This window comes from Periophthalmus magnuspinnatus, chromosome 9 (genome assembly GCF_009829125.3).
Source record: "Periophthalmus magnuspinnatus isolate fPerMag1 chromosome 9, fPerMag1.2.pri, whole genome shotgun sequence".
NCBI lineage: Eukaryota > Metazoa > Chordata > Actinopteri > Gobiiformes > Gobiidae > Periophthalmus > Periophthalmus magnuspinnatus.
This window is the reverse complement of record NC_047134.1, coordinates 5,681,965-5,696,170: the sequence shown is the minus strand read 5'-3', so window position 1 is coordinate 5,696,170 and position 14,206 is coordinate 5,681,965. Positions and strand designations below refer to the sequence as shown.

The 14,206-nt window shown below is 44.1% G+C and overlaps 1 protein-coding gene across 3 annotated transcripts in view; it reads left to right on the top strand.

Moving 5' to 3' along the window:
- dock8 (dedicator of cytokinesis 8) overlaps window positions 1–14,206 on the top strand; it is a 167,544-nt gene that overhangs the window by 145,706 nt on the left and 7,632 nt on the right. For all 3 annotated transcript variants that reach the window (XM_033972654.2, XM_033972653.2, XM_055224340.1), the window contains 4 exons: window positions 325–414; window positions 2,055–2,291; window positions 5,656–5,799; window positions 13,005–13,111. In XM_033972654.2, coding sequence (XP_033828545.1) covers window positions 325–414; window positions 2,055–2,291; window positions 5,656–5,799; window positions 13,005–13,111 — 578 coding nt within the window. The remainder of the gene's footprint in view (window positions 1–324; window positions 415–2,054; window positions 2,292–5,655; window positions 5,800–13,004; window positions 13,112–14,206) is intronic.

Here is a 14,206-nt window from a genome sequence, read left to right as displayed (position 1 = left end):
CTAAACTAAAAACAAGTCTTCCAGCTCTACGCATGAGATGTAACCAGATGCTAAACAAAAGCATGGACCGGCCTCAGTGTTGCATCTAGATTATGCGCCTCAGTCGGGGGCTCCTGGGTCAGAAGAGGTGCAAACCACTGAGAACATCTGCCCCCAGTACATCAAACCAGCCTCTTTAAGTGCAGCTTTGAACGTCCGAAGCTTTTAAACTCTACCATGTTTAATGCAAAAGCTCCAGTAGAAAGTGATGCGTTTAGTTCATGTAATGCATAACAACCACCGCTGCACAGAAACTACAAAACATCTTTATTTTATACCCTTCAGAATTTCTACAGCCAGTGTTTTGGAGATGACACGTTGGTTATGATCAAGGATTCTTCACCGGTGGACCAGACGCAACTTAATCCCAACAAGGTAACAGTTTAAAGCCACACTGTCACTCGGGTTTAGGGACTGCCACCTTCTTGTCTCCATTGCTTTTTCTTCTTCTCCTTCTTCTTCTGTTACTTCTTTTTTTTCTTCTACTTCTATTTTTACTTATTTTACTTCTATTAATTTTTTCTCCTTCTTCTTTTCTTCTACTTCTACTCCTTCTACTCTTTCCACTACTATCTTTTATAATGAATTTGAGCAATAAAAGTATTCATAAAGTACATGCAAAGCAGATACGTTTAATGCCATTCTGTAGAACATTCCAAGCAAAGTAACAGCATCTCCATAGAGACAAGAAGATGGCGAACCCCCATTATAAAAGTTACTCAGTGCAACTTTACTCAAGCTACAGCACAGTAGCTATAAAGTCATATTGAAGTGTTGTGGTTTAATAATAGATTTGATGCAAAGTAATGTAAATAAATGATGAGACTTAAAGTTAATTACAAGTGACTGTTTGCCATGTTAGGGATGCACTGATCATATACTGAAACATGGATCAGATATTGGCTTCCAAATATTGCTATTTACTGTTCGTACTCTGCCCACAAAGTTTCATAATGTTTGAACTTTTATTTACACAAAGTTGTTTGAGATTTTTTTAAAAAGCTCCTTAAAATATCTGGATCAGTTTTGTCTTATTTTGTTTTTGTTTAAAGTAAATAAATGCTGTTTCATCTCTGCTCTGGTATTGGTTGATATCAGGGATTGACAGATACTTAAAGCTAGAGAATCGGAACTGAAAGAGCTGGATTGGTGCTCTCTATATGTGTGGTGGGAAGAATAGGCTTGTATATGAATATCAGAGTTCACTGAGCAATACAAACACTGTAATCAACTTTTATGAGACATCTGAAACCTTTGAGACATTTTAAGAGACTGAAGTCACGAAATGTAAAGTCTTTTCTCCATTCTCTCAGACTGTAAAAATCTAATCAGTCATGAAAGATTAAAATAGGCCTGTTTCATATGTCCTGTTTTTACTGATGTGAATGTGTCCCTAAACTACGTAAACAATTGGTATGGGTAAATGTTCCACAGTATGGCTTTAAAATACAGCTTAAAATTAATTGGTTTTAAGTATTGTTCATTTACATTAGTTATTACTATAGATGCCATGTTTGTTGATAGCTACATACTGATCTCCTAAGAAAAAATCCTGACAAATTTTGAGTTTGGTTATTTCTATTTTCTGAGTTGATCAAAAGTAATTTATTTGAATAGGTTCTTTTTTACAAACCAAGATTTAGTTTGTTTTCATACCTGACAGTTGGGACTGCTCACTAGTGCCTCAGAGTGGTCTTGCAATGTTGCTGTGGCGTGCCCGGTCAAGTTTTGGCGCTGCTTTCTTAACAGCGGAGGCATGACGACAGGACTGCAGCTAGCGCTGTCATACTGCCTCCACCAGTTGAGACGCCGCCAAAATCAGCTGACCAATCGTCAGAGCAACATCTGCACTCTGAGGCGCTAGTGAGCAATCCAAACTAACAAACTAAACAAAAGACCAGATGAACCTCACTGGATGATCATATATATATATATATATATATATATATATATATATATATATATATATATATATATATAATCTAAATATTTTTCTTCTTCTTCTTCTCCTGGAGGCGTACATCCAGATCACTTTTGTGGAGCCCTACTTTGACGACTACGAAATGAAAGACCGAATGACGAACTTTGAGAAAAACTTCAATTTGCGGCGCTTCATGTATACAACACCGTTTACCAAGAGCGGGCGGCCGCGTGGTGAGCTCAATGAACAGTACAAGAGGAAGACCATTCTGACTACGATGCACGCCTTCCCCTACGTCAAGACTCGGATTAACGTCATACAGAAGGAGGAGGTACACTGGAACATTGCAAATGTTCAGTTAGAGCTGGGAGCCACAGGGCACTTAAAATTTAAGGCTATACAGCGGCTATCATTGTATTACTTTCAAACCAAATATAACACTTTTAAAAGGGCATTATATAACTTTTCTGGTAAAGGGTCCCTGACAGATATATAAATGGAGATATAGTTGAAGTTTACATACACTATATAAAAAGACACATGCCTTTTTTCCTAACTGTCTAACATGAAATTGGACTAAACTTTTCTTGTTTTAGGTCAGTTAGAATTACCAAAATTATTTCTATTTGCTAAATGCCAGAATAATGAGACTTTCTTCAAAGTCAGAAGTTTACATATATTTCATTAGTATTTTCTACCATGTTCTTTAAACTGTATGACATGTGTCAAATGTTTTGGATTTCCTTCCACAAGCTTCTCACAGTATTTAGTAGGAATTTTGGCCCATTCATCCTGGCACAACTGGTGTAACTTTGTTTATAGGCCACCTTGCTCCCTTTGCCTTTTCAGGTCTGCCTTTAAATTTTCAGTAGGACTGAGATCAGGGCTTTGTGATGGCAACTCCAAAACACTGACTTTGTTACCCTTAAGCCACTTTGTAACCAGTTTCGCAGTGTGCTTCGGGTCATTTTCCATTTAGAAGACTCATTTGCGCCAAAGCTTTAACTTCCTGGCTGATGTCTTGGGATGTCACTTCAGTATTTCCACATAATGTTCTTTCCTCATGACGCCATCTATTTTGTGAAGTGCACTAGTTTTATTTGATTGGGACAAAGCATGCTAATGAACATACATGATACAACATGAATGTAAACACACCGAATTATAGCCAAAAGCTAATTTCCATCTGCTGTCCCAAGGGCTGGGATCACAAAAGGGCCAAAATAAAAATTGCACATTACACTTAATGCACAGTTCCCATTATTGCACCATACAAAATATTGCACTATGCATTATGGCCAAACAGTTCAATTTTTTTCATCAAACCATGGGACATGTCTTCAAAAATTAAGGTTTTTGTGTGCATTTGCAAACTGTAGTCTTTTTTATGTTTCTTTTGGAGTAATGGCTTCTTCCTGGCAGAGTGGCCTTTCAGCACATGTCGGTATTGTACTTGTTTTACTGTGGATAATGACACACTCTTAGCAGCTTCAGCCAGCATCTTCACAAGGTCTTTTGCTTTTGTTCTTGGGTTGATATGCACATTTCAGACCAAAGCACATTCATTTTTGGGACACAGAACCCGTCATCTTCCTTAACCCTATAGCGTCGGATCCTATCGTCGGCGATAGCGCGCGGATGCGGACTTTCCAGCAGCGTAACTCCGTGTTTTATAACATTTAATTAATATATTTATGCAGGATCGTTAGAGGATCGGCGGAGCAACAAAACACAGAAACCACTTAGTGCTAGAATAATGTGTCTTTTATTCCCCACACAAAAGCAGCATACAAAATCACTTCATCAGACAGCAACTTTAATCAACCAGCGCCTTACCTTGACACAGGACTGGAGAGCCAACAGTCCAGTAGAGCGCTGCGCTGTCCGAAAACAAAGCTGGGCGACCGTACGTATCCCACAGCAGACTCTACCGAACCAGGGGCTACCCCGTCTTTATAACATGAAACAAACAAGGCCTGCGTGGGGAGAGGAGCGGGCCAAGCTCCTCTCCCAGGCATTCCCCGGATAAGATTTTCCCGTTTCACTACCAGTTTCATAAACAGATAGTGAAAGGGGTCCTACTGGCGCCCAAAACATTCATAACAATCCCAACACTCAGTGTTTAAACAGCACAAGGTCAGGGAAGAGGGCAAACGAGGACACACTATACAGGGCTATAACCTGTCACTCCGCAACTCTGTTGCTCCGCGAAGGTGACGAATGAGAGCGCGGGTGCTGCGGGGATTTTCCCAGTCATTTATTCGATGCGTAAAAGAAAAAATACGGATGAAAGTGTAAAATAGAAGTAGATGTGTGAAAAAATGCAGTAAATTCCGATACTTCCTTTAATATGATTTTTATGGCTAACAAAAATATAAAAGTCTAGGTGACCTATACTGGCCCATAGTGTGCTCAGTCCTTAAAGGGTTAAGCAGTTTAATAGCTGGACATTCCCATAGTGTTTATACTTGTGTATAATTGTTTGAACAGATGAACGTAGCACCTTCGGGCATCTAGAAATTGCACCCGAGGATAAACCAGACTTCTGCAAGTCCACAGTTCTCTCCCTGATATCTTGGCTGATTTCTTTTGACTTTCCCATGATATTACACGAAGCAGCATTGTGTACCTTCAGATACATCCACTCTCTCATGTCTCTAATTAACTCAAATGTTCATCTGGGTTTTCCCATATTGTTTAAAGTCATAGTAATCTTGCTGTATGTAAACTTCTGACTTTGAAGAAAGTAATGAAAAATTGTCTAAAAAAATTATTCTCTCATTATTCTGCCATTTAGCAAATAGTAATAATTTTATTAATCCTAATTAACCTAAAACAGGAAACAGACTAAACATCGGTTTAGTCTGATTTCATGTCAGACAGTGAGAAAAAAAAGCATATGTGTCTTTTTATATATTGTATGTAAACTTCTGGTTTCAACTGTAGCTAATCTGCTAGCTGCCGTGTTCCAAATAGAAAGTGATCATGGGCACGCTCCCAGCTCCATCAACTCTGGCTCCAGTTCACTTTCTATTGAAAAAACGGTGGCCCCACTCTCTGTAGCTGCTGCTGTCAGGCTTGTCATTTTGTCTTAAAATGTTAAAATGTTCATAATAATCTGCTGTATATGACCTTGGTGTTTTTATTTGTGTCCGTAAATCAAGATATGAACATTAATGACAGACAAATCAGGCACCTTCTTTCCCCGAGGTCGCTCCCGCTAGTGTTAGCAACGGGTTTGATTGACAGCATTGCTAAGCACCCTATCCGTGCTAATCCAGCGGTGTAGGCAGGAACGGGCATTACAATAGCCTTGCTCCAGATTGGCTCTTTGGTTGCTATGACACTCATGGTCGAAATTCTAAATATGGAACTTGGCTCCAAATTTCCCCCTATAACTGCTAGCCTTGATGATCTTCATTTGACTGGTGCTGAACGCTGTGGGTGACACTCACTTAGTCAACTTCTTTATATAGTCTGTGGTCGTAACACAGAGAGTTCTTGAGCCTAGTCATTAATAGAAATGATCAGGTTCAGCATTTGTGAATTTACCTTTTGGACGTTTCGTGGCAAAATACAATAGTGAAAATCTGCCTCTTGTGCCCCCATCTGAGACTATGACATCAGCACACTCTAGAATCTGAAAACCACCAACACAAACAGTGATGAATGCTAATATAGTTTTTTTTTTTTAGTTTGACCTGACCCCGATTGAAGTGGCCATAGAGGACATGCAGAAGAAGACCAGGGAGTTAGCCGTGGCCACACACAGAGAGCAGCCGGATGCTAAGATGCTCCAGATGGTTCTACAGGGATCGGTGGGAGCAACAGTAAACCAGGTAAACAAGGACTAAAGATTATGTGTGTTAGCAAACTCAGTATTTCTATAGAGTGCTAAAGTTGAAAGTAGAGGTAGATGAAGCACTCAATTCTGTTCCTTAAGTAAAAGTACTGGAGCAAAAAATACTGAAGTAAAAGTAAAAGCATCATATGAAAAAATCTACTTAAAAGTATTAAAGTACTTGCTTAAAAATGTACTTAAATAGAAAAAAGTAAAAGTATTTTTGCAGATTTTGAGGTCTTAAAAAGCTTCAGATGTAGTGATTTTGATAGAGATTTGAGCTGAATTTTGTTCAACAGAAACAATTGAATAAATATTTTTTTTCTGTCTGTTTTTATTTGTATATTTTTGTTTTGCTCAAATTACAAACATGTTATAAATAAACCCTCAGCCTTTTCAGAACACGATAATAAATACTTTTGCTGTTTAGTCCTGTTCGAAAATGTATTAGAGTTGAAAGTACAGATACCTGCTCTCAAATGTAGTGAAATAAACTATACTAGTGTCGTAACGGCTAGTGCAGGTGCGGACCAAGGAGTGCAGACTCGGGGCAAGCTGACAGTGTTTATTTACAGTTTGTGCAAAAGACAGTTCAGATAGTTCATTTATCATACACGGGACGTAGGTAGCGGGAGGCAGACCAGACGGGCGTAGGGCAGGGCAGGAGCGGGAGAACCAGGACCGGAGTGGGAGCGGAGACTGCCAGGACTGGAGCACGACGAGACCAGGGACAGGACCAGGGAAGACTGAGCAGGGGTAATCCAGAGAGTGGGAGCCAGAGCAGGAGACGAGAAGCAAGCCGGAGACCAAGACAGGGCAGGAGGCAAAGCAGAGGGTCAACTGTACCGGAGCTGGGGCGCAGAGGCAGGAGCGGGAATGAGCAAGAGCAGGAATGTTGACACGTGGACGGTCTGGCCAAGACTCTGGTCCAAGATGGTCCTGGGGGCAGGGGGAAAGACAAACAGACGATCTGGCCCCGAGTGTCTTCTGCCGAGCCCTCATATACACGGCAGCAGGTGCAGGTAATTGCGCTGATGCGCTCCAGGTGCGTGCGGGAGGAGTCAGGAACTCCGCCCAGCTCCGGACAGACAGGTAGGGGAGGGGGAGAGAACACAGGAAATGCAGGCATCATGACAACTAGACATTGAAAATACACAGCTATTTTGAAGGTAGAATAATCTGCTCTAGAGCGCGCTCCTCAAGTTATTGCAGTTTCTATTACAGACCATCTCCTGTACTGGGAGCCATCCATCCATTTTCTTCCGCTTATCCAGGGCCGGGTCGTGGGGGCAGCAGTCTAAGCAGGGACTCCCAAACTTCCCTCACCTCAGACACGTCCTCCAGCTCCTCCGGTGGGATCCCAAGGCGTTCCCAGGCCAGCTGAGAGACATAGTCCCTCCAGCGTGTCCTGGGTCTTCCCCGGTGCCTCCTCCCATTGGGACATGCCCAGAACACCTCCCTAGGGAGGCGTCCAAGAGGCATCCTGAGCAGATGCCCGAGCCACCTCAACTGGTTCCTCTCAACGTGTAGGAGCAGCGGCTCTACTCCGAGCTCCTCCTGTGTGACTGAGCTCCTCACCGTATCCCTAAGGGTGCGCCCGGCCACCCTGCGGAGGAAACCCATTTCGGCCGCTTGTATCCGTGACCTTGTCCTTTCGGTCATTACCCAGAGCTCATGACCATAGGTGAGGGTAGGAACGTAGATTGACCGGTAAATCGAGAGCTTTGCCTTTGGGCCCAGCTCCTTCTTCACCACAACGGACTGATACAGCGACCGCATCACTGCAGACGCTGCACCGATCCGCCTGTCAATCTCACACTCCATCCTTCCCTCACTCGTGAACAAGACCCCTAGATACTTGAACTCCTCCACTTGGGGCAGAGACTCACCACCCACCCGGAGAGGGCAAACCACCTTTTTCCGGTCGAGAACCATGGCCTCGGATTTGGAGAAGCTGATTCTCATCCCAGCCGCTTCACACTCGGCTGCAAACCGCCCCAGTGCCTGCTGCAGGTCCTGGCTCGATGAAGCCATCAGGACAACATCATCCGCAAACAGCAGAGATGAAATCCTGTGGTTCCCAAACCAGACCCCCTCCGGCCCCTGGCTGCGCCTAGAAATTGTGTCCATAAATATAATGAACAGAACCGGTGACAAAGGGCAGCCCTGGCGGAGTCCAACATGCACCGGGAACAGGTCTGACTTACTGCCGGACAGCCCTTAGCAAAGGGCCCCGGACCCCATACTCCTGGAGCACCCCCCAAAGGACACCACTAGGGACACGGTCGAATGCCTTCTCCAGATCCACAAAACACATGTGGACTGGTTGGGCAAACTCCCATGAACCCTCGAGGACCCGATGGAGAGTATAAAGCTGGTCCAGTGTTCCCCGACCAGGACGAAAACCACACTGCTCCTCCTGAATCCGAGGTTCGACTATCGGTCGGATTCTCCTCTCCAGTACCCTGGAATAGACCTTACCGGGAAGGCTGAGGAGTGTGATTCCCCTGTAATTGGAACACACCCTCCGGTCCCCCTTCTTATACAGAGGGACCACCACCCCGGTCTGCCATTCCAGTGGTACTGTCCCCGACCGCCACGCGATGTTGCAGAGACGTGTCAGCCAAGACAGTCCCACAACATCCAGAGACTTGAGGTACTCAGGACGGATCTCGTCCCCCCCAGAGCCTTGCCACCGAGGAGCTTGCTAACCACCTCGGTGACTTCAGCCAGGGTGATAGATGAGTCTGCCTCCGGGTCCCCAGTCTCTGCTTCCTCCTCGGAAGACATGACGGGGGGATTGAGGAGATCCTCAAAGTATTCCTTCCACCGCCCAACAACATCCCCAGTTGAGGTCAGCAGCTCTCCACCCGCACTGTAAACAGTGTTGGTGAAGCACTGCTTCCCCCTCCTGAGGCGTCGGACAGTTTGCCAGAATTTCTTTGAGGCCGTCCGATAGTCCTCCTCCATGGCCTCCCCGAATTCCTCCCAACCCCGAGTTTTTGCCTCTGCAACCGCATGAGCTGCAGCACGCTTGGCCCGCCTGTACTCATCGGCTGCCTCAGGAGTCCCACGAGCCAACAAGGCTCGATAGGACTCCTTCTTCAGCTTGACGGCATCCCTTCCTTCCGGTGTCCACCACCGGGTTCGGGGATTGCCGCCGCGACAAGCACCACAGCTACGAGCGGCCGCATTGACAATAGAGGTGGAGAACATGGCCCACTCGAAGTCCATGTCTCCAACCTCCCCCGGGATCAGGGAGAAGTTCTCCCAGAGGTGTGAGTTGAAGGCCCCTCTGACAGAAGGCTCTGCCACGCGTTCCCAACAGACCCTTACAATACGCTTGGGTCTGCCAGGTCTGTCCGGCTTCCTCCTCCGCCAGCGGATCCAACTCACCACCACGTGGTGATCGGTTGACAGCTCAGCCCCTCTCTTCACCCAAGTGTCCAAGACACGCGGTCGGAGGTCAGATGACACGACAACAAAGTTGATCATCGACCTCCGACCTAGAGTGTCCTGGTGCCACGTGCACCGATGGACACCCTTGTGCTCGAACATGGTGTTTGTTATGGACAAACTGACTAGCACAGAAGTCCCATAACAAAACACCACTCGGGTTCAGATCAGGGAGGCCGTTCTTCCCAATCACGCCCCTCCAGGTGTCACTGTCATTACCCACATGGGCGTTGAGGTCCCCCAGGAGAACAACGGAGTCCCTGGGAGGGGTACTAGACAGTGCACCGACTGGGGACTCCGTTGTTCTCCTGGAGGACTTCAACGAGAAGGCTGGGTACTCTGCACTGCTGTTTGGCCCGTAGGCCGACACAACAGTGAGAGACCTGTCCCTGACCCGAAGGCGCAGTTCACCGGAGTGAACCCCAACACGAAGCGGCTGAGCTGTGGGGCAATGAGCAAGCCCACACCAGCTCGCCGCCTCTCCCCGCGGGCAACGCCAGAGAAATGGAGAGTCCAGCCCCTCTCAAGAAGTTGGGTTCCAGAGCCCAAACTGTGTGTGGAGGCGAAGCCAACTATATCTAGTCGGTAACGCTCAACCTCCCGCACAAGCTCCGGCCTCCCCCCCCACAGCGAGGTGACATTCCATGTCCCCAGAGCCAGTCTCCATGTCCAGAGATCCGGTCGTCGAGGCCCCCCGCCTTCGACTGCTGCTTCATGCACCGCTACCAAGTCGTCTTTTGTTATTTTTTTCTCACGGTCTTAGGTGACTATTAGAGCTTGTCGAGTTCTAATTTTTGATACCACTCACTGCCATGTCGGGGCGTGTTTACTACTTGAATTTTGTGGTTTTAATGAGTCCCTCAACGGGACGTTGTTCAAGGCTCAGGCCTTATTATTATTATTAGGCAATTTCCCTGCATTAACATACATTTTTTTCAAAATGTAGATCTGAACACATAGATATACAATTTGCACAGGTCAGACATTATATTGCTCCACAGCGCCCCCTTGAACTTTTGAATTGGACCAAAAAAATGACTAACATAAACATTTGAAATTCGGCATGGACATTTGGCTTGGCAAACTGAACAAAAAAAAAAAAGAGAACATACCTCTATCTGCAACTATGTTGCCGTGGTAACATAATAAATTTGTCATTGAAATGAATGGGGTTCAGAGTACTGCACTTTGTTGTAGACTAAATAGATGCTCTACACTAATCAAACTATGGCCTAAAATTCAAAATTGGCAAAAAATTTTGTATTTTCATGTGGAAAAAAAATGTATGTTTCAAAATGACTCAATAGCGCCACCTCAAAAATCAAAATACATTACGGCAATAAGAGACCTTTTTCATCATAGACAAATGCAGTTTGGTTACAAACATAGAACATGTCAAGACAAATAAAAAATATATTATGACCCCAACCTAAACCCTACAGGAAGTTGGCCATTGTGGGCGGAATCCCATTTTTTTCAAATTTTTAACTCTCACATTTGGATTTTTTACGCCGTGGATTTTCTTTCAAGAAATTTGCAAAATTGTCACAATTAACTAGACCCATGTGGGAATACAGACTACTCTCTTGGATTTTGCTAAGTCATAAAATGTGGGTGTGGCCAACATGTAAACAAAAATGGCATTTTTGGAAGTATTAAATTGAGCGTATCTCAAACAGGCAATGTCCTATTGTACAGCATTAATGTACATTTTGTTCACAATGATCATCTGAATGGAATAATATAAAATTTACATAGCTGAGCTTATCCATTTCTCCACAGTGCCCCCTTGAAATTTTGAATGGGACCCAAAAAAACAATTACTTTATCAAAAACATTTGAAATTTCGCATGGACATCTCTATTACCATACTGAAAAAAAAGGCAATGAGAACATACCCCTGTTTGCAAGTATGTTACCATGGCAACACCTGACATTTCTCATTAAAATACATGGGTACATGGGTTTTATTGAACTGGGATGAAAAATAATTACTTTGTCATAGACCATTGAAATTTGGTACACATATTTCACTCATCATACTGAACAAAAAAGCCAATGAAGACATACCTCTATTTCCAACCATGCAGGCGTGACAATGTCATAAATGGTCTAATTGGAATGAATGGAGTAGTATTACTGAGACATTGATTTTGGGGGGAGGGGCGATGAAAGCGGAAGTGAAACGCAGGATCTTCGTGAAGCATTTAGCCTGCGATCGCAAGGGGTGGCAAGGGCCTTTATCACTGCTTGTAGTTTTAATTATTATTATCATTATTATTAAAACAGAACATTTTCCATGGGGATGAATATGTTATATGCCTTACTGTGGAATGTTCTCGCCAAAGGAGGAGGAAGAGGCCATCTTCCAGGCTAAGTAAGAGTCAGGTTTGTGGAGTTGCCCACTCAGAGTAAGGATACATGTTTTTATATGCTTTCAGTGCAATAAACAAACCAAAATGGAAAAAAATCAACATAGTTTTAAGTTCCATGCTGTGAGTAAAAAAAAAAAGAAGCATAATAGATGCTCATTCAAACATCATCATGTCTGCCTAACGCTGCATGCCAAACCGGAGGTACTTTTGATGTGATAGCTTCCAGGTCCCCATGTTTGAGTCATAAACAGTTGGGCTACGGCTACAGCTACATCCCTCCCTCCCCCTTTACTTTGTCTTTTGTCTAGCTCCCTTGCTCCGGCCCGAAAGCTGTATACATAACACTAATGCTAGGCTGCTTTGTAAACACATCACTTCCAGCAGCAATCAGGAACGAGAGCTAGCGGAGGCGGCGCTGTTCGATGAGTGCGCCGTGTGTTTATGATGCTGATCTGAGATGTTTAACTGCGCCTGTCGCGAAACAGGCACAGTTCAGAGTGTGTTGTGGTTTTATGATGGATATAACTTAGGCTAACAAGATCTCATACTGTGCAAATGGAAGCCAAATGCTGTGTGTATGCCAGGCTAGTAGAGACATTAGCCATGCAAGAGGAGGGCTATCACTACACCGCCCTACATCTGATCCTTACGTTCTTCTCAGGCCTCTGCTTCACTGAATATGAGATCTGTGAGTTGTTTATGTGAAAATAAGAGACTTTTTGAGTAATTAAAGGGTATCTACACCAGATTACACTCATCAAATCAATTATGTTGACAAGGAATTTTTATGTCAGTGTCAGCTTTAAACCTGGTTTGTTTGTTAAATAATAAACTTAACTTAGTTTAGAGCACAGGGAGGTTTTTCAGTACACTGTGACGTACGCACAGATTTTATTTGCTTAATTGGTTATACGTATAGGATTCGGCAGTGTTGCGTTGTCATTTTGGTACAAATGAAAAAACATGGGCTGCTCGCTAGTGTGATGTGCAGTTATCCATAGTGGGCACCGACAGCACTTTTACAGCCACAGCTCCCATTGGGCTCCACTAATGCAGACGTCAGTGGACTTGTTTCTGTTATTAAGTTGTTTTATATTAATATTATGATTTAAAATGTGCAAATTATAACATATTGATTCATGGGTATCAGAGATTAGAACTATAGAGACACACAAGCACAATAGAGCTGATTTAACGCTGTTTATATCCACATGATCGGTGACCTTTTCCTGATGTTCCTGCTGGCGCCTTAGATGCTTTGCACATTCAGTTTGTCTAAACCAAGGGCCTTTCTATCCCCTTCCTCTCTTTCACTCCTTCCTTCCTCCATCTGTTTTAACTCTCTCTCTCTTTGTCCCATTGTTCGGTATAGGGCCCGTTAGAGGTGGCCCAAGTCTTCCTGAATGAGATCCCAGCCGACCCCAAGCTATTCCGTCACCACAACAAACTGCGCCTATGTTTCAAAGAGTTCATAATGAGGTGAGTTCAAAGTCAGTGCACCTGTGATACTAACTCATATTCCACCATTTAAATGAATGAATGTAAAGTTTAAGTTAATTTGTAGAACAGCTTTCTTTCACACAGGGAACAGAGTTCAACACACAAATAACCTTAGTAGAGTTCATTCGATAGACTGTATATATAAATGGACATAGCTAACCTGCTAGCTGCTGTGTTCCAAATAAGAAGTGATCATGTTCACGCTTCTAGCTTCAGCAACTCTGACTCCAATTCACTTTCTTTTGAAAAACTAAGGCCCCTCTCTTTGCTGCTGTCAGACTTGTCATTTTGGTATTAAAATGTACTCTACATGATCCTGGGGTTTTTGTTTCAACTTTGTGTCAGTAAATCAAGATATGCATACTTATTTATACAGTCTATAAGTGAGACACTTGAGACACATACACAGGTCCTAATAAGAGACTTATTTGACCAGCGTTTACATTGGTTCGTCTTGTTGCAGCCTGGCACAGAGGCAGTGGGTGGAACTAAGGAACAATTGCTTAGTTTTCAAAGCAGAGGAGGTTTTTCTACAGATTTAAAGTGACAACGGCTTTAGGATTCTGTAATGTGTGTGCAATTACTGGCATTAGTGTGGGAGGAACAGAGAGTGGCCAAGAAAATGCAGCATTCACAATCTTTTTTCTTTTCATATTTTCCACACAGTTGACTTAGCAATTGGTTGGTTTGATTCTGAAGTTTGCCTATCGGTCAGATTGGTCGGATTCTCCTCTCTAGTACCCTGGAATAGACCTTACCTAATAGAAGACCTTACCTTATAGACCGTCCAATAGTCCTCCAATAGGGCCTCCCCGAACTCCTCTCAACCCCAGGTTTTTGCCACTGCGACAGCGGGCTGCAGCATGTGTGGCCCGCTGGTACTTGTCAGCTGCCTCAGGAGTTCCACAAGCCAACAAGCTCGATAGGACACCTTCCTCAGCCTGATGGCATTGCTTACTTCTGATGTCCACCACCGGGTTTGGGGGTTCCCGCCGTGAAAAGCACCGCAGACCTTACAGCCACTGCTACAAGCACCTGCATCGACAATAGAGGAGGAGAACATGGCCTGCCAGG